At 40.6% G+C, this 21,589-nt stretch overlaps 1 protein-coding gene across 3 annotated transcripts in view; it reads right to left on the bottom strand.

The window, feature by feature from the left end:
• The window catches only part of Ptp69D (Protein tyrosine phosphatase 69D), a 976,604-nt gene that overhangs the window by 50,638 nt on the left and 904,377 nt on the right, over nt 1–21,589 (bottom strand). For all 3 annotated transcript variants that reach the window (XM_068226166.1, XM_068226167.1, XM_068226168.1), the window contains one exon: nt 19,980–20,140. In XM_068226166.1, the coding sequence (XP_068082267.1) occupies nt 19,980–20,140 (161 nt within the window). The remainder of the gene's footprint in view (nt 1–19,979; nt 20,141–21,589) is intronic.

The following is a 21,589-nucleotide window of genomic DNA, read 5'->3' as shown; positions in this document are numbered from 1 at the left end:
AGTATTACCAATTACCTGTGTTAACAATGACATTTACAGTAAGATACTAAGTTGAAAACTAGAAAAGTGGCTGGAACTGGTAAGATTTCTGGGGATATACTAAAGGCAATGGGCTGGGATATAGAACCACATCTGAAGTACTTATTTGATTATTGTTTGCATGAAGGAGCTACACTGACTGAGCAAATGTCATGAGATAGCAGAGCACTGATGCGCAGGTGTGTTGTCTGTGCACCACACGCCCTCCGTGCCAGCGGGAGTTGTATAGGAGACCTTGTGAGCAGTGGCTGTGCATGTGACAGGTGTAACATGGAACGTCGTCGTGAGCCGACACCGTTCGTATGGGGTATGGTGGTCGGTGCCCGACGGATGGGAAGTGCGATTTCGTAAGTGGTGCAGGAATTTAGCTTCACACGATCAACCGTGTCCAGAGTGTATCGTGAATGGTTGAATACGGGTGTCACCGTCCACAACAGACAAACGACCGGCCGTCCAGCCAGCCTCGATGACCGTGACCGGCGACATCTCAGACGGATTGTCAATAGTGACAGACGGGCAACCGTGCAACAAATCACGACTCAATTCAACACAGGTCGTGCTAGACACGTCTCCCAGTAAACAATCCGTAGGAACATAGGTTCTATGGGGTATGGGAGCCAGTGCCACACACGGGTACCACTGTTAACCCAACGTCATCGGCCACAACGACGCGCATTTGTCGCCAGTCACCAGGGATGGACACTGGAACAATGGCGTACAGTGATATGGTCGGACAAATCACGATTGCAACTGCACCATGCCAATGGGAGGCATCGTGTATGGCGCAGACCACATGAAGTGATGGATCCCGCCTGCCTCGAAGGTTTGATCCAGGGCACTGGTGTCTCTGTTATGGTCTGGGGTGCATTTTCCTGGTATGCAATGGGCCCCCTAGTTGTTCTGGAAGAGACTTTGAATGGTACGCAGTATGTTGAGCTGCTCGGAGACCATCTCCACCCATTTTTGGTCTTCCAGAGCCCAGACGGTTCTGCGGTGTTTCAAGATGAAGACGCGCCACCACATCGCTCCCATGTCGAACGGGAATGGTTGCAAGAACATGCAGCGGAGGTCCAACGACTGCCATGGCCACACAGGAGCCCCGATATGAACTCTATGGAGCATATCTGGGATGTCCTGGAATGCAGGCTCAGTGCCATGGATCCTGCACGCACGAACAGACCAGCATTGGCGGCCGCTCTGCAAACGCAGGGCCAGAGGAGGCCCCACACGCTATTAGGTGACTATCCCATGACATTTGCCAAGTCAGTTACCAAATGAATGGAGAGTTGCTATAGTAGCCCCTGTGTATAAAGAAAGGGTGATAGACATAAAGCTGAAATTATAGGCTAGTCAGTTTGACATGCATTGCATGTAAGCTTTGGGAAAGCATTCTTTCTGATTATATTAGACAGGTTTGTGAAATTAATAACTAACTAGTTTGATAGAAGGCAGTTTGGGTTTAGGAAAGGTTATTCCATGGAAGCTCAGCTTGCAATATTCCTGAAAAATATAGCAGATATCCTGGATTCAGGACGTCAAATGGACTGTATCGCGATTGACCTATCTAAGGCATTTGATAGGGTAGATCATGGGAGACTACTGGCAAAAATGAGTGCAACTGGACTAGACAAAAGGGTGACTGATTGGGTGGCTATATATCTAGACAATAGAACTCAGAGAATTAGAGCAGGCAAATCTTTATCTGATCCTTTAATAATTAAGAGGGGAATTCCTCAAGGCATACCAAGGCAGTATTGTTGGACCTTTATGTTTTTATATATATATATATATATATATATATATATATATATATATATATATATATATATCAATGATATGTGTAAAGAAGTGCAATCAGAGATAAGGCTATTTGCAGATGATGTTATTCTATACAGAGTAATAAATAAGTTACAAGGTTGTGAGCGACTGCAAAATGACCTTGATAATGTCGTGAGATGGACAGTAGGCAATTGTATGGTGATAAACAGGGTTAAAGATCAGGTTGTGAGTTTCACATATAGGAAAAGTCCTCTCAGTTTTAATTACTGCATTGATGGGGTGAATGTTCCTTTTACAGATCATTGTAAGTACCTAGGTGTTAATATAAGGAAGGATTTTAATTGGGGTAATCACATAAATGGGATTGTAAATAAAGGGTACAGATCTCTGCGCATGGTTATGAGGGTATTTAGGGGCTGCAGTAAGGATGTAAAGCAGATATCAGCAAAGTTAGTGTCTTGGCGGATACAAACTGTATGGATGCATTGTGTCACCTATTCAATACATTAATACATACACAATAAACCCTTTAGCATCCTGCATTCAGTATCTTCAATATGGATAACAATGATATTTATCACCTGCAGTACAAACTGTATGGCAGTGTGGATGATTTTGCTGATAATTTCTAAAGAATGCCGTTCATTGATTTTCACTCAGGTAACTCTCTTTTTGCTTGTGGTGGTTAGGTGACCCTTGACATTGGTATGGGTATATAAAGAGCCTTGAGACAAAAAAGCCTTTAAGCCTAACTGGCTCCTGCCTGCAATTAATGGAAACAAGGAACAAAGTTCAGTACGTCGGCAGTTATCGTAAGAGAAAATCCCTCAAACCTGCGACTGTAGGGGTTCTGGAGCCTATTGTATTATTTTAACAGATCTATCCATTTCAATACCTTGGGTGTAATGTAGGCTACTGTAGTTAAATATTTAAATTATCCATGGAAAACCATTTCGCAGATGTGTATAACTATCTGCAGTATTATTTTGTATATATATTTTGTATATCTATAAGGAATCTTGCTTTGAGTTTGAAGAATGTACATTTGTCCTTCATGTGGATGGGTGTTTTTAAGCCTATCGTATGTTAAATGACTTCTGATAAGGATACGAAAGTAAAGTACAACTTGAAATATTATTCGATCGATCAATCAATCAATCAATCAATCAATCAATCAATCAATCAATCAATCAATCAATCAATCAATCAATCAATCAATCAATCAATCAATCAATCAATCAATCAATCAATCAATCAACTCACTGTCAGTTATAATGTGACGTGTAGGCACTTCTGATTTTCATGATATTAAAAAGTAAAAGAAATAATTACATTGCCAGGATCTTTTTCCAGAATAATAACTGCATGCCAGTGGGTTAAGGAGCTACAAGATACAGCGGAACCTCGCTTCTCCATTTTTGGAGGGACTATGAAAATAAAACGTACAACACGGGAAAGCGGAAAATCTGGGAATGAATGAAAGCCGTCAACAATTTGGCTAAACATCACAAAAATGAAATATGTATAATTATAATCTAACAACACTCCTAAACCAAACCAAATTACAGCTCCAATGGGCCTTTGCCCGCCAAGCGACCGATACTCAGCTCGAAGGCCTGCAGATTACGAGGTGACGCATCGTCAGTGTGACAAATCCTCTCCGCCATTATTCCTGGTGGCTCTCTAGACTGGGGTCGCCATCTCACCATTAGATAGCTCCTCAATTAAAGGTAATCACGCAGGCTGAGTGGACCTGAAACCAGCCCTTATATCCAGGTAAAAATGCCTGACCTGGCCGGGAATCGAACCCGGGCCCTCTTGATGAAAGGCAGGCAAGTTAGACCGCGGAACTGGCATCAAACATTAATCAACAGTAAGCGAGTTCAAAATCTCTATACTTGATATTCAGTTTTACAGGGGAAACTTCGTCAGTTTCCTGTGAAAACTTTCAGTTCAGCATCTTTGATTAGTCAAACTCGTCAAAAAATCTAATAATGTCAAGCCAAATGATAATCTACCATAAGTAGTTTTTAATTCTCTCATCTAATAAAATAAAGCACATTAGATATTAAAGCACCCAGCATGATGGCAAAATCACTTATTTTCTTAATCTTCCATTGTAATTTGATCTCTGGTTCGTAGTCAGTTTCTGGAAATCTTGTACCGCGTAAATTCGGCCTACATCGACTTTTAAAGGTTATGCCAGAACAAATAGCATCCTGGTTATGTTGAACTCAAGAACGGTTTTGAAGGCAAGTATCGATTCTCAGAAGTTCTCGAATGCATTATATTCGATTCTGCCCATCACTAATCCAGTAAAAGTGGAAAGAGAAAAAAAAATCATCAAAACTTCAGAAATTACGATTATTCGTGACCTTGGGCTCAGCTGGAAAGCGCGCTTGCTGCACATCTCAGTACGAGAATAGTACAAACCATTTATTTTGTACATGTACGTACCCAAATAAAACGACTTTTAACACGAAAATGTAAAATTCCCTGTCTTATATTAGGACCAAAACAGTAAAAGGCAATCCAAAGACCTCCCATGGGTTTTTGTATGTAAGGTGCAACATCTGTCCTGGTCTCGATAACAATCATATACGATAATATTAAAATACTAGATTTGTGCAAGATTTATGTTAAGCAAGAGCAGTTTTGATTCCTGCCTGAAAGCCCAGTTACTATACAGTGCCCAGAGGAAAGCGCCGAAAACCTGTTCGGCAATACAATAGAAAAAAGTAAAAATATAAACATCTAACCCTGGACATAACATGGACTTTTTATAAGTGTGAACATTTGACGAAACTCATTCCATCTTCAAGTAGAGCTGTCGAAATGCTCTGTATCTCCTTACAATTATTGTGGCCACTCTCAGTTTTATAATTTCCGAGATTCTCTAAACAATACCACCCGAATTGGATGCTAAGATGGTCCCTTATGCAAGTTCCCTGCCGTTCGCTTTCCCAGTACAGTACCTACTCTAATTATCACAATGACGGGGCGTTAACGCCAAGATCCATAAATATGCCATAGTTGTCCTTTCACGAGATATAATTTATTGAAGAACGCTTGATCAAGGATTTAGCATTGATGGAACTGAAATTTCTGGACGGCTGATGTGGGAAATCGTTTCTTCGAGGAACGAATAATGTTGGATTTTTACAACGTGATTTAATTACGATGCTCGCGGGACCACGTAATTTGAACGCATGATCTGGGAAAACGTAGGTTCCGGGAATGGATAGGTTCCACTGTAATGCTGAACTACATACAGCAAAAGTTTCATCTGTGCTGCTGAAATGCTTCCTTGGCTGCTGTATGGTCTTCAGACTTGTTACCCACTGAGCATGTGTAGCATCAATTTAGAAGGCAGATTTGGGCATTATCGACTACGATGAACATCGAGGCCTTATTCAGTGCTCAGGCCTATTAATACAGCAAAACTTAAGCATAAATTACAAATACATTGAAATTATAGCTCTCATAATTTTATATTTCATTCTGTGACATATGTGGTAACTTGAACGGATACCAGCTGTCTGGAAAGATTAAAATAAAAGTCAATGTAAATAAAAAAAGTTCCACAATTTAACAATCTACATCCTTTGAAATTTCATGTAATCCATTCATTTTGCCGGTCAGTGTATAGATATATAAAGCAGATTTGCATACGTAAACATTGGTCTGTGGATTTAGCAGGCTTTGCATCCGTAAATGCCATGCATGTAGCAGGATTTCCAACCATATGCAATTATTTCATTTCAAATTTAATGCTATTGTAGATTTTTTAGTAACCTGAAACGTAGCTAAATTAGAAACTGCTATTATAGCAATATGGAATACCAACAACTAATTTTTGTAATTTTATGCAGACAGGATCAGATATTCAGTATGTGCCAGGTAACTGAAAAATGCTATGAGAAGAATAGGCAGTTATGTTTATATTTCGTAGATCTAGAGAAGGTATATGACAGAGTACTGAGGGAAAAAATATTCACCGTACTGGGGGCTATGGGATTAAGGGTAGATTATTAAAATCTAATCAAAGGCATTTTGTTGACAATTGGGCTGCAGTGAGAATTTGATGGTAGAATGAGTTCTTGGTTCAAGGTACTTACAGGGGTTATGCAAGGCTGTAATCTTTCACCTTTGTTGTTCATAGTTTACATGGATCATCTGTTGAAAGGTATAAAGTGGTAGGGAGGGATTCAGTCAGGTTCAAATGTAGTAAGCAGTTTGGCCTATGCTGATGACTTGATCTTAATGGCAGGTTGTGCTGAAAGTCTGCAGTCTAATATCCCTGAGGATGGTAGTATAGTAAGACTGACTCAAGGTGCAGTAAAACTAATGCAGTGAGCTCAGAGTTACAATCAACAGTATTCAGTAAGAAGGAAGTCAGCACTCAGATGAAGCTATCCTTACATCGGTCTGTTTTCTGTCCATCTTTGCTTTACAAGATGGAAGGCTGGGTGGACTCAGGATATCTTATTCATAACTGAGAAGTAATGAACATTAAAGGAGTGAGAATGATTGCAGGTACAAACAGGTGGGAACAATGGCAGGAGGGTACTGGAATGAGGAGATAAAGGATAAGTTAGGAATGAACTCAATGGATGAAGCTGTACGCATAAACCGGCTTTGGTGGTGGGGTCATATGAGGCGAATGGAGGAGGACTGGTTACCTAGGAGAATAATGGACTGTGTTATAGAGGGTAAGAGAAGGAGAGGAAGGACAAGACAATGATGGTTAGACACGGTTTCTAACGATTTAAAGATAAAGATATCAAACTAAAAGAGGCCACAAAACTAGTTACAACAAGAGGATTGTGGTGGTGGTGAGTAAATTCACAGAGGCTTGCACAGACTGAATGCTGAAAGGAAGGCATAACAGTCTATTATGAAGATGTATTTACAGGTTCGACATGAGAGACCCAGTAGGTGTGTATGTATGTACTGTAGCTGGCTTTGCATAAGGGTTACTAAATTATCCACCAAAATGATTATGATGATGATGATGATGATGATGATGATGATCATCATCATCATCATCAATTGGTATATAGCTAGTTTACTATCATTTTTATCACTAATGATATGAAATGAAATGGCGTGTGGCATCCGGAGAGGCCTGATGCAGGTCTTTTGACTTGACACTCGTAGGCGACCTGCTAATGTCATGATCAAACCTATTGTAGTTGGCAATACCAAATAATCCACATCACTCTTACCCTTTCACTTTTGTTATGTGCAATATTTATCCTTGACAGTCATTCTTGTTATTACAAGCAGCACTAAACCATGTTAACAAATCAGAGATATGAGGGAAAAGGATGAAAAATTTCTTCAATTTTTTCCTTTCCTTCTGTTGCTCATAGATACATCAGATGTCACTAAAGAAGATTTTACATGCTATTTCTGACTCTTTAAATTAAGAACTAGGTATAGCCACGCAAAAGACCACTGACACTTCTACAGTTAAAACTCAGAAAGGTGTGTTAGAACTTATATTTTTCACTATTGTGTAGTGCCTAGTTAAACTAATAACTTGGCTTTGCAGTCAGTCAACACATGATTTGTTCGTAACTATGAGGGTAATCCCAAAACTAAGGTCTCCTATTTTTTTATAAATACAGAACTCTGTTCGTGTGACTGTTGGTCACAATATGGTGAAGAAGGTTTCCCGCGCTCACATATAAACATGCGCCCGCTGCGCTGGGGCACTCAGTCTTGGCTTGGCAGCCATGGAGAATGGAGCTTCCACTGGATGTTACCGCCAACGGCGAAGTGCGCACAGTTATTCTGTTTTTGAACGCAAAAGGTACTGAACCGATTGAAATCCATTGGCAATTGATGGAAGTGTATGGTGAGTCGTGCATGGATGTCAAAAATGTTTGTAAGTGGTGTAGAGAGTTTGCAGCCGGTCGGACTAAAATTCACGACGAACAAAGGAGTGGGAGACCGTCAATTTCCGCCGAGACAGTCGAGAAGGTTGAGCAAATCATGCGTGAAGATCAGCGGATCACGCTGGATGATCTCTGCACTTTGGTTCCTGAGGTTTCCTGAAGCACCGCTCACATAATTTTAACGGAAAAGTTGAAATACCAGAAGGTGTGTGCAAGATGGGTGCCACGCATGCTGCCTGAAGACCACATGCAGCAACTAGTTGATTCTTCCCGCGCATTTCTTCAATGCTTTGCAGCCGAACAGGACAAGTCTTTGGACTCAATTGTCACGGGTGACGAAACCTGCGCATTCCACTTTACATCTGAGAACAAGCAACAATCATGCCAGTGGCGGCATCCCTCTTCGCCAAAGCCAAGGAAATTCAAGCAAACACAGTCTGCCGGTAAAGTCATGAAAACTGTGTTTTAGGATCGAAAAGGGGTATTGTTGGTCGACTTTATGCCCGCTAGGACCACAATTAACACTGACAGGTACAGTGGAACCTCGATTCTCAGTTTTTGGAGGGACCATGGAAAAAAAACGTACAACACGGGAAAACAGAAAATCCGAGAATGAATGAACCATCAACAATTTGGCTAAACATCACAAAAAAGAAATATGTATACTTATAATCTTACAAACACCCCTAAACCAAACAAAACTACACCCCCAATGGGCCTTCCGCCTACCAAGTGACCGCTGCTCGGTCCGAAGGCCTGCGGATTACGAGGTGACGCATGGTCAGTGTGACAAATCCTCTCGGCCGTTATTCTTGGCTCACTAGACCGGAGTGTCACCGTCTCGCCATTAAATAGCGCCTCAATTACAGGTAATCGTAGAATGAGTGAACCTGAAACCAGCCTGCATATCCAGGTAAAAATTCCTGACCCGGCCGGGAATCGAAAGCGGACCCTCCGGATGAGAGGCAGACAAGTTTGACCACGGGGCCAGCTTCAAACATTAATTACCGGTACGCGATTTAAGAATCTCAAAACTTTACATTCAGTTTTGCTGGGGAAACTTTGTTTCCTCTGAACACTTCTTTCAGTTCAGCAACTTTGATCAGTCAAACTGTTTGAAAAACCTAATAACGCCATGCCAAACAACAATCGACCGCAAGTAGTTTTTAATTCTCTCATCTAATAAAATAAAGCACATTGGATACAAAAGCGCCCAACATGATGGCAAAATCTATTTTTCTTTAAATTTTCCATTGTAATTTTTTCACTGATTTACTGTTCGTAGTCAGTTTATGGAAATCTTATATTGTGTAAATTAGGCCTACATCGACTTTTAAAGGTTATATTGAACTCGAGAATATGGTGTCGAATGTAATTATCGATTCTCAAGTTCTCGAATGCATTATATTCAATTCTGTTCATCACTAATAAAGATCAAATTGAAAAGAGAAAAAATATCATCAAAACTTCTGAATGTTCGGTAATTTGCTACCTTGAGCTCAGCTGAAAAGCGTGCTCGCTGTACAAGTCAGTAGGAGTGCAAAATGATGCAAAGTTTTTAAATGTAACGTGCGCAAACACAACAACTGCAGTTTTTATAACATTTTAACACAAAAACATGAAATTGCCAGTCTTATATTAGGACCAAAACAGTAATAGGCAATCCCAAAATCTCCCATGGTCTTATGTATGTAAGGTGCAACATCTGTTCTGGTCTCGATAACATAATCGTATATGGGAATATTAAAATACTAAATTTGTGTTACTTAAGAAGGGGCAATTTCGATTCCTGCCTGAAAGCTCAGAGACTATATAGTGCCCTGAGGGAAGCACCGAAAACCTGTTCGGCGATACCCTCGAAAAAAGTAAAACATCTAACATTGGACATAATGTAGATGTTTTGCAAGTACGAACATTTGACGAAACTCATTCAGTCTTCAAGTAGAGCTGTCGAAATGCACTCCGTCTCCTTCCAAATGTTGTGGACACTCTCTACTTTACGATTTTGATTCTCTAAACAATACCACCCGAATGCGATGCTAAGATGGTCCCTTATGCAAGTTCACCGCTGATCGCTTTTCCGGTATTGTACTGTACTTCCTCAAATTACTGCAGTGACGGGACGCTAACACCAAGATCCGTAAGTATGCCATAGCCGCCCTTTCGTGACATACAGTTCCTTGAAAAACGCTTAATCGAGGATTTAGCGTTGATGGGACTGACATTTCTGGATGGTTGATACGGGAAATCGTTTCTTCGAGGAACGGATTACGCAGGATTTTTACTTGATTTAATTAGGATGCTTGCGGAACCACATCATTTGAATGGATAATACGGGAAAACGTAGTTTCCGGGAACGTATAATCGAGGTTCTACTGCACTGTGAAACCCTGAAAAAACACAAGAAGGGCAATTCAGAACCGGAAAAGAGGTATGTTGAGCAAGGGCATAAACATTCTCCATGACAACACTTGCCCGCACATCACCCGGCAGACCGTTGCTCTCCTGCAACAGTTTCAGTGGAACATCACCCTATAGTCCTGACTTGGCACCCAGTGACCATCACTTGTTCCCTAAGTTGAAGGAACATTTGGCTGGAAAGCGATTCAGCACGACAACGAGGTGAATGATGAGGTTCACAACTTCCTGAACAGCATGGCGGCGAGCTGGTATGACATGGGCATACAAAAACTGTCACAGCGTCTACAAAAATGCATCGACCGAAATGGTGATTATATAGATAAAAATAGCTAAATGTTCAAGCTGTAAAATTATGTAAACCATTGTAGAAATAAACAGGTCTACGCATTTATAAAGAAATAGGAGACCTTATTTTTGAGATTACCTTCGTACTAGGGCTGGGTGATCAAATGAAATAAGAGTAAAATATAATAAAATAAAATTATAAAAGCACTTGTTAGAAGCTAAGAAATAAAAGTGACAACAGAGAAGTCATCCAGAGAGCAGTGAGTGAGATTAAAAACTGTTTTTTAGAAATGAAATAACGGAGAGCTCTCTCTCAAAACACAAGGGAAATGAGGTTAGCTAAACAAAAGGCCTACACAAGGGGAAAGATGGCAGCTCATTGAGACAAGTGGCACTATCTACAGAGCCAGCAAATGAAACAGAAGCTCTACACAAGGGAGATGACAGCAGCCCGAACGGACAAGTGGCACGAACTACAGAGCCAGCAAACGAAACATAAGCTCTACAGAAGGGAGAAGACAGCAGCCCCAAGGGACAAGTGGCGCCATCTACCGGGCCACTGCACGAAACACTAGACGAGGGTGAGGATAGTATCTGCCCAGAGAAACAAGAAACGAAGCCTACCGCGCAGACGCACAGTGAAACAAACTAAAACCAACACCCACCGCTACCAAGCAGAGAAGAGCGGACCTGGAAGGCGACCAAGAGAAATTACGTAACAGAACAGCACGAAACTGCTCACCACCCACAAATGTCATAGAAGAGAGCATTAAAGGAAAAGTAAATGAACAGATGTAACATTTACTTGAAGATGTAAAACAGATGATAAAAGAGGAGCTAAGAATAAAGGGGCAAACCTCACTAAAGTGAGCAGAGTACACAACGGATGAGACAAGCAATACATCAGACCAGACTCATGAAGAAGAGGAGAGAAAGGAAACATTCACGCAAGTGGTAAGAAGATGACACCCAAGAAAAACAACAGTCGGGACAAGGCAAACGACCAGAAGTAAAAATAAACTACAGGCAGCCAAGAAAAGAGCATGGTTCTATATAAGAAAGCTACAAAAATCCACCACACCAGAGATGGTAAAATAACACAGCCAGGGGGAAAGAGGCAGGCCAAAAGGAGGAATAACAATGCTAATATAACCAAGGCGAGCACTGTTCGAGATGTTGCAAAAAAAAAAAAAAAACAACCATACATACTACTAGTAAAGACCAATGCATGCACAGTACTAAATGCCTACTTCCAGCCAGAATACAAGGCAGAAGAAATTCAAGAGGAGATCAACCAGGCCTTAAGCAAGATGAACAAGACAGACGTGATAATAATGGGAGACCTGAACTGCAGAACAGACGCTCCCACACAGAAAGCAAGAACTGTAATCAGCTACATAGAAAAAGAAGGATTAACTCAAGTAAACAAAGGGGAAGAACACATATATCTTGGACCAAACGAGGCTAGTACAATCGACCTAGTGTTCACAAACAGCGACAAGACCCACCAGGATATAAGAAGAGACATCCCAGTGAGAAAACATACCGATATGCAGCGCCATATATGTAAACGGCCCACAACAAAGGAACACCTCTAGAAAACAAACAAACAAACAAACAAACAAACAAACAAACAAACAAACAAACAAACAAACAAACAAACAAACAAACAAACAAACAAACAAACAAACAAACAAACAAACCGTCAAGGGAGATTGACAAGAACAAACTAAACACAGAAGCGGCAAGAAAAGCATCGAAGGAAATACAAGAAGGGAAAATAAATGAAGCACTTGACACGATCGAAGAACATATAAAACAGGCAATAGTCAAGAAAGAATGGAAACGGAAAAAAGCCAAGCCATGGTTCAAACAGGAGTGCTATGCAGCAAGGAGAATGGCAATCACAGCCCTCCACAAGGCAAGACAAACAAAAACGCACAAAGCCCTAAGGGAGTACAACAATGCCAGGAGAGCCTACAAACAAACGCTGGAAACACACAAAGAGATATACACGGCGGAAGAGGAGAAAAAATTTATCGAACAAAGTGGCCTCACCAAAGCAGCCTTATTTCCCAAAAGACCTCCCAATCAACACATGGGAAGAACATTTTAAAGAAGTACTCCAGGCCAAAGAAACATGCTCAAAAATCCGAAGCGGGGAGGAAGAAGTAGAGGAATCCTATCCTTTCTCCAGAGAAGAAGCAAGGTGGCAAATCACAAACTCAAAAAACAACAAAGCCTGCGGTCCAGACGGTATGGTTTTCGACCATCTAAAGGAAACAGTGCATGCTCTCACAGACACCTGGACGGAGCTCTTCAACGAATGCCTGAGGCAAGGCAACATTCCAAACAAATGGAGAGTAGAAACACTTAAGCTGATCTATAAGGGCAAATGAGACACATCAGACCCAAACTCCTACAGGGGAATAGCCCAGGAGTGCACAGCCCTAAAAATACTAACAAATACTTACCGAGAGATTAAGAGATTATGACGGAACACATTATACCGGAACTACAGTTCTGCTTCGTAAGAGGGAAATCGACAATTCAAGCAATGAAATGCATACAAGATGACATCGAAACAGCTCTAGAACACACAAGAGGAAAACTGCACGCCATCTTCATAGATTACACTAAGGCGTTCGACCTTCTAAATAGCAATTAATTATAAGAAGAATAGAAGAAATCACAGGAAGAAATCAAGAAACCAGACTCATACAAAGGATCTTATCCCAAAACCAATTAGAAATAGACGACAGAGTCTCAAGAACAGAGATGATAAAGCAAACGAACGGTGTCCTTCAAGATGACCCTTTGAGCCCCCTGCTCTTCAGAATAGCCACTGCAGCAGTACCAGAAGAAATAGCAACAGAAAATGTCAAAATATAAACCTACACAGACGACATGGTAATCGTATCCCAAGAACTTCAAAATGCCCAAGAAGCCTTCAACAAACTCATAGTATGGGCAAAAAAAAAAAAAGGACTTGAATCTAAATGAGAAGAAAACAGTGAAAATGACATTTAGAAGGGGCGGAAGACTGGCAGCGAATGATTAAATCCTCTATAAAGGAAATCCACTACAAAACGTACCAAATTTCAAATACCTAGGAATCACATTGCAAAGCCGAGGGGACACATACGACCTACACATTAGAGAACATGCCTCAACAGCCAGGATGGCAGCAAACAGTATAAATCTGAGAAAACTATCTCTGGAAACTGCAATGATCATATTCCGCCTGAAGATCGCACCAATTATTACCTATGGATTAGAGGTGATATGGAAGAACCTAAACAAGAAAAATCTAGAAGACACAGAAAAAGTCAAAGCTCACTGCCTGAAAAGAGTTCTCAGTCTATCTAAGTACACACCCTCATGCCTCACCTACGTGCTGGCAAAGGAACAGTTCTTCAAAGAAGAACTTCGTCTAGACCTGCTCCTGTCAGCCACCAAAGCCTACAAAGATCTACTAAGAGAACTCACCAAGGAGAAACAAGAGATGTGGCCAGAGTTCTTTGCCACAGATGCGATGATCTATAGGGACTGGACTGAAGCCAGATACGACCTACGACACATCATGACGAGGGTAGCGGTCTACGGGTTGCACCATCGACTATGCACAACAGAGAAATACCATAACCCAGAAGACAAGTGCAAGTGCAAGCTATATGGGTCAAGTTGCGACCGATACCTTGTAATGTGGTGCAAAAACAGAGGAACCACACTAACAGACTTCTGTAAGACATAAAACGGACTAAATATAAAAAACGCAATTTACTCGATATTACATCTTGTAACATGATCTTACATCTGTATGGCCATTGGCTGCAATAAAATTATTATTATTATTATTATTATTGGGAGAATTTCAAATAGATCATGTTGCCATTGCACGAAAAGCAACACAAGAGATCCAAAATGTTAAAGTCCTGAGAAGTGCTAACCTTGACTCAGACCACTATCTATCCAAGATCAAAATTAAGCTTCATCCAAGAAACACCAAGAGAGTTAAGATAAAGAAAACTAGCAAATTTGATACAGAAAAGCTGAAAACTAGCGAAGAATTCACCCAGAAACTTCAGTCCTTGGACAGAGAAAATTGGGAACAACTGAAAAATGCCATTGTTGAAACGGCTGAGGAGACAGTATTGCTAAAGGAACCAAAGAAGCATCCGTGGTGGACTCAAGAATGTGATGAAGCCATAACACAAAGACAAATCCCTTGGCAAAGGTGGAATTCCCTGAAGAATCCAGAAAGATATGAAGACTTTCTGAAGGCTAGGAAACATGCAGCAAAAGTGATCCGCCAAGTAAAGCGCTCATTTGACAAAATCCAACTGACACAGATCGAGCAGGACTTTAATAAGAATAATACTAGGGATTTCTATAGAACCTTCAAACGCAACCTCACCAAGTACACCCCACCAAGTCTACATTTCCGAGATCACAATGGAAAAGTTGCCTACAACGACAAGGATAACTGCCAAATCTTGGCTAAATATTTTGAATCTCTTCTTAACTGCGAAGAACCAGAATCAGAATTCACCTTTGAAGAATCCAGACATCCCAACCCAGACTCTTCTCCCCCCACAAAAGAGGAAATCAAACAGATAATTACATCATTAAAGAACAACAAAGCACCTGGAGAAGATGCGATAATTGCTGAACTCTGGAAGTCTGCAGGTGAAAAGGCGATCGATAAACTAACTGAGATCATTCGCGAGATCTGGGAAACAGAGAGGATCCCAAATGATTGGACAGCAGCCCTGATTCATCCCCTACATAAGAAAGGTGAGAAAACAGATGTAAACAACTACCGCGGCATCTCCCTTCTCTCAGTAACATACAAAATTCTTTCCAAAGCCCTTCAAACTCGGGCAGAAGAGCAACTTAATTCACAGTTGCGTGAATACCAAGGAGGCTTTAGAAAAGGACGATCTTGTGCAGAGCAGATCATGAACCTTAAGTCTGTTCTGTCGTACCTAAAATCCAGGAATAGGAATTTTGTAGTTACTTTTGTTGACTTCCAAAAAGCCTATGACTCCATAGATCGACACACTCTCCTCCACATTCTGAAGGAAATGGGCTTAGACAACAAAACGAGAACTATCATTCAACAGACCTTAACCAGCACTACGTCCAGGGTGAAATTCGGGGGAGAAATTTCGAACATCTTCGAAATCAAGACTGGTGTTAGGCAAGGGGATGGAATATCACCGCTTCTCTTCAACTGCGTTCTGGAGAAAATCATTCGGGAATGGCGCAAGGAGATGTGCAAGGAAGAGGTTGAGAATGGCCTTAGAATAGGATATAAGAAAGATGATCGTATCAGACTGCCTAGCTTTTGCAGATGACCTAGCGATCTTTTCTGATTCCCTAGATACTGAAAAACAAATTAACCAACTGAGAATCCAAGCAGCAAACGCTGGCCTTCAAATCTCTTTCCAAAAAACAGAGTTTATAACCAACATCAAGCCAGCTCCCAGAGAGCTCATTGTGGAACAGGGAAAAATCAAGCAGGTGGAAAAGTTTAAGTACTTAGGTGAGTGGATAGTACCTAACAACTCTGAGAAAGAAGCAATCATGTACAGAATATACAAGATGGAGATGGCATATCAGCTGACTAGGAATGTCTACAACAAAAGATCAGTGTCCATCAATGCCAAGCTTAGGCATTATTGTTCGGTTGTACGCCCGGAAGCACTGTACGCAGCAGAAGGCCTTGCAATGAACAGAAAAGGTCTGATGGAGAAGCTAGAAGCTAAAGAAAGAAAAATCCTGAGAAAGATTCTTGGACCAATCAAAGAAAATGGTGAGTACTGCAGACGACACAACAGCGATCTGTACCAGCATATGGAGAGGATAACGGACACGATTTGGAAAAGGAGGATTCATTTTTATGGCCATATAGCATGCATGAGCACACAGAGACAGACCAATAGGATCTTTTCCTACTTTCTTAACAAGAAAACCAAGGGACCCTGGTTTATCGAAGTTGAAAAAGACCTTCAAGAAATAGGAATCACACTCGAAGACATCCAGAAACGTGCTCCTCTCCAGAAAAAGCTCCAGGGATACAAGAGGTTCCACGAAAGGCCAAAGTTGAAAACAGGCAAGAAGTGGACTGATGAAAGAAAGGAGGCTCACAGAACGAGAATGCGTGAGTACTGGGGAAGAATTAAAGCTCAAGGATGCAAACGGTTAAAATAACGTGGTCCACAGCAGGCCGAAACGAAGAAAGAAAGAAGATTATTATTATTATTATTATTATTATTATTATTATTATATGTAAATGACAAGAAACTAAAACTACAAAAATGTGCATAAGGCATAAAATAAGTAACAAACATCATCAGCACCTAGAAAATAAAACATACATTAGAAGATATCCACTACAATGTAACTATAAAGCAGCAGGACAACACATTTTAATTGTAAACCAGTCATCTTCAGAAACAGGAAAGTAATTTTATTATTATTTACAAAATAACTTTTTACAAATTATTACCCTGATGATGTAGTGATTTGGGAAATACAACCTGTGTCTGAAAAGTTCAGGGAATGGTTGCCTAATTTGAACACCGTGCTAGTTCGGACAATGCGCTCGCGCATACGCATTGCGAGACATGATACCAAGTGCCCCCTATTGGTTAATTCAACACAGTTAAACGGACTTGAATGCTGCAACACATCGCACGGAGTCAGTGTGAGGACTCGTGCCACTGCACAATGGAGTGCAAAACAGAGCAACACGTTAACATGAAGTTTTGCTTCCACCTAGGCAAAACGGCAATGCAGACACACGCAATGTTAGTGCAAGTTTACCACGCTCAAGCAGTGAGTAAAAAGTGCATTTTTAACTGGTTTAAACACTTTTGAGATGGAAAGGAAGGTGTTGAGGACGAGGCGCGTTCGGGTCGACCAACCACAAGCACATCTCCAGACAACATCGAACGAGTGCGACAGATGCTTGCGAATGATCGGCGACTGTCCTTACGAATGATAGCAGATGAAGGGGATGTAGGCAAGGACAGTGTAAGGACCATGTTCACAAACATTTGAAAAAGCGGAAGATTTGTGCCTGGTTTATACTGCACAACCTGACAGACGAGCAGAAGCAAACTCACATGGAAACATCGGGAGATTTCACTGACGTTTGTGACCAAAATCCGGAGGTGTTGAAAACCATCACTACAGGAGACGAGTTGTGGTGCTACCAGTATGATCCGAAGACCAAGAGACAGTCAATGGCGGGGTACTCAGAGTCGGCGCACAAAGTCGAAGATTAAGACAATGCTGATAGCCTTTTTTGAGAGCAATGGTGTCATTCATTATGAATTTGTACCCCAGGGTACACCTGTCAACGCGGAATTCTGCAATGGAGTTTTGAAACGGCCACTGCAACGCATCAGACGGGTTCGGCCTGAACTGTACTGGAATGGACAGTGAAAGCTCCTCCACAACAATGACCGTCCGCACACGGCGACCAGCGTGACCCAATTTCTCACTGAACGCCAGGTGACTGTTCTTCCACAACCTCCGTATTCTCCGGATTTGGCGCCGGCAGATTTTTTGTTCCCTGTCTTAAATTAGCCCTGAAAGGCCACCGGTTCGACAGTGTAGCAGGTATCCAACAACGCGTGGCAAGGTTTCTCCAGGGATTCAAAAAGAAGCGTTTGCTGCCAGCTTCCAGCAGCTTTACAGTCGATGTCAAAGGTGTGTTGCAGCTAATGGAGATTACCTTGAAGGCTAGTAAAGGAGTTTTGTGTGAAACTTATGTTGTCTTTATTTCATGAGACCATTCACCCAACTTTTCAGACACAGGTTGTAGGTAAGAGAGGAATCCAAGGACAGGTGATACAATACATAAAAGGATTTCTTTTTCTATTTGTTTAACGCCGCACCAAAATAGACAGGTCTTATGGCGATGATGGGATAGTACGATAGGATGAGTCCATGGCCTTAATTAAAGTAGCTCCAGTATTTGTCTGGTGTGAAAATTGAAAACCACGAAAAACCATCTTCAGGGCTGCTGGTAGTGGAGTTTAAAGCCATTATCTTCTGAATACAAGTTTATAGCTACGTGACTCAAACTGCAAAGCCAACTTGTTCAGTCACAGGAAGAGTAAAAAATGGGGAATAAGCACCAGAGGGGAATAAGCATCAGAGGGGAGTAAAAACAAGAAGAGAGGGAGAAGGGAAGGAAAATCATAGGCAAAGCTAGAGGAGAGCATCGCGTACCAGTACTTCAAAAGTGAACGAATGGTACATTCTAAATGGTATATGGAAATCAGAATGATACAGTTTGGAGTGTTTTCTATTACAGTGCTGAATATCTATGGAACAATTTTTTTTTTGCCAGTTGCTTTATGTCGCACCGACACACATGTTTTATGGTGACAATGGGACAGGAAGGGGCTAGGAGTGGGAAGGAAGCGGCCGTGGCCTTAACTAAGGTACAGCCCCAGCATTTGCGTGGTGTGAAGATGGGAAACCATGGAAAACAATTCAGGGCTGCCGACAGTGGGGTTCGAACCTACTATCTCCCGAATACTGGATACTGGCCGCACTTAAGCGACTGCAGCTATCGAGCTAAGTATATGGAACAAAAATGTACCATTCATGTCTGAAGAAATCCAGTACAAAGAATTTTACATGGCTATTTTGAGATAAGCTGCAGACACATTAGAAGTGATGAAAAAGAATGAATATTCAATACAGGCAGTAAAAATGAAAATTATGAGAAATATTTAAAGATGACAAGCAGAGATAAACAGTAATCTTACCCTGTTCCAATGTTACTGTTTTGCTGTATCTTTCAGACATACACAGGATGAATATTAAATTTGTTTCCACTGTTGCATGTTACATATTTCAAACTTCAGACCTTACCTGAGAATTCTTAAGGGTTTTCTTATATTTAGGGGTGAATGTATTGTGTCTCAACTTCTTTATTATGCGTGGTGTTGATGTGGAAATGTGTTTTCCTGAAATACAAGTCTCTCTCATTCAGATGCTTCATAGGTTTTGTGTTATTTATTTTGCCTCATACTACTTTTATTTCTTAAGGGTGTGATTAGCACACTAGCTCAGCTGCTGGCTTACTATCAAGATGACTGAAGTTTGAAACCCGGTGGATACTAGGGCAGAACTTTGACTGAAAAATAATGTGGGCATTGGAAAATATTTTGCTCTTTTATGCCTTTCAATGTAGCTTCTTGTCAGTTACTTATGCATTTAATTTTATTATTTTCATTTTGCTTCAATTTAAAAAAGGCTGCTTCATCTCTTTTTTTCTTTCTTTTTCTTCATCCCCGTTTCCAGTCTTACAACTGCTCCTTACAACTGTTTAATATGATAACCCACCTAAAGTAAATTGAATTTTTGTTTTTTCATGTGTTGACTGACTGAAACGTCAATGTTAATATTTCAAACAAACTATTGCTTATGAATAATCATGTAACTCAAGATCAATGAGAATATTTTTCAACATGAAAACATACAATTACAATCCCTAATATCTCATTGAAGGACTCAAAAACATACCAACAATGAACACAGATTGGAGCAGAACCTCCATGTGATTCTTGATGGCTCTGAGTTTGATCAACGAGCTCAATAAGGCCACGTGTCACTTCAGGTACTTCCCCTTCCACAGTAGGCCAGCCATTATACTGAAACTGCGTCACCAGTGTATTCTCATCAGTCTGAAACAAGAAATTATTATTGTTACAGCTAATGGAAGATCTTTATATCTTATAATTTGATTTATATATATAAGCATACTGCTTTTCAGTACATTAAATGCTACTAAACTACAATATCAATGTGATTTACAGGATGAGTCTCTCCTCTATGGCAAAACACAGGAAGACGACCGGGTTATGATGAAGAGTAAAGAACGGGAATAAGCATCAGAGTGGAGTAAAAACAAGAAGAGAAGGGGAAGGGATAGAAAATCCTAGGCAAAGCTAGGGGAGAGTATCATGTACCGGTACTTAAAAAGTGAACTAATAGAAATGTTTATATTCGTTTCATCTACGGTTTGTGTAATGGAAATGCCCTATAGTTGTAAAGAAATACTGGCTCTGTTCCTATCAGTGGCTGCTGCATCGACTTCGTGATGAGCAAGACTTTCTTAGCCATGTATTGTGGTCGGACAAGTCACAATTCATGAGGAATGGCGTAACAGATGTCCATAATTTACATATATGAGCTGCGGGGAACCTTCATTATGTGTGATATTCGTTCTGTAACAAATGATTTTCAGTTTACGACTGAGAATAGGGAATATTCTAATCACATCCTACAAACTGGAAGGATATCATCATGGTAATTACTATCTTCACTTCCTTTAACATATTGAGGTCTAACTTACTTTCATGTATTATCATCCTCTGAACTGGCCACTTTTCATTAATTTCAGATTTTTAAATTAAATACTAGCTTTGAACTTAGGTCATTTTCTTATTTCGCTTTATTTGAGTTCATACTTTCTACTTGATATCTGTAAAAACTATAATACAACTAACCATGGAAATAATGGATTGAAATTGGCAAGTTTCTCACTTTTTTAAACAAGTTCAACATATAGCCTTAACTAACAAATTATGGCTGATGTTGAGTTTATTTCACATTTAGGACATTCAGAATTGTTTATACAAGAGATAAATCTATGTAATAATTAGTACATAAATATTATGTGTGACCTGTTAGGTTGGTTCACTTGGTATAAATCACTGTCGAGTCGACACAGCTCTGACATGATTTGAAAGGAAGAATATGATGTGTAGAGCTGTACTTTCCGCCATCTATATATTTTTTTCAAGAACAATATGAACCAAATCCTATACTGCAGTGCTGATCAATGCATATAGTAAGTTTGCTTCGTAGTAAGAATGATGAAAACCAGAGAACATACGCCGTGAGGGCTTAGTTCTCCGCATTAAATGACACAGCCCGTGAGGCCTTCGACCTCAGTGTGTTAAGAGATATTGCTAGGACTGTTGGAAAGTTTCCTCTCAAAACAACAAATGAGAGCCTCTACAACAATACAGATATGCTTTCTCAGTTTGAGTTACTGAATACAGTACACACCAGTACATTTAATACTAGATAACACATCCCCTTGCATTGATGCATGCCTGAATTCGTCT

This window comes from Anabrus simplex, chromosome 2 (genome assembly GCF_040414725.1).
Source record: "Anabrus simplex isolate iqAnaSimp1 chromosome 2, ASM4041472v1, whole genome shotgun sequence".
Taxonomy (NCBI): domain Eukaryota; kingdom Metazoa; phylum Arthropoda; class Insecta; order Orthoptera; family Tettigoniidae; genus Anabrus; species Anabrus simplex.
This window is presented reverse-complemented; position numbering and strand designations above follow the sequence as displayed.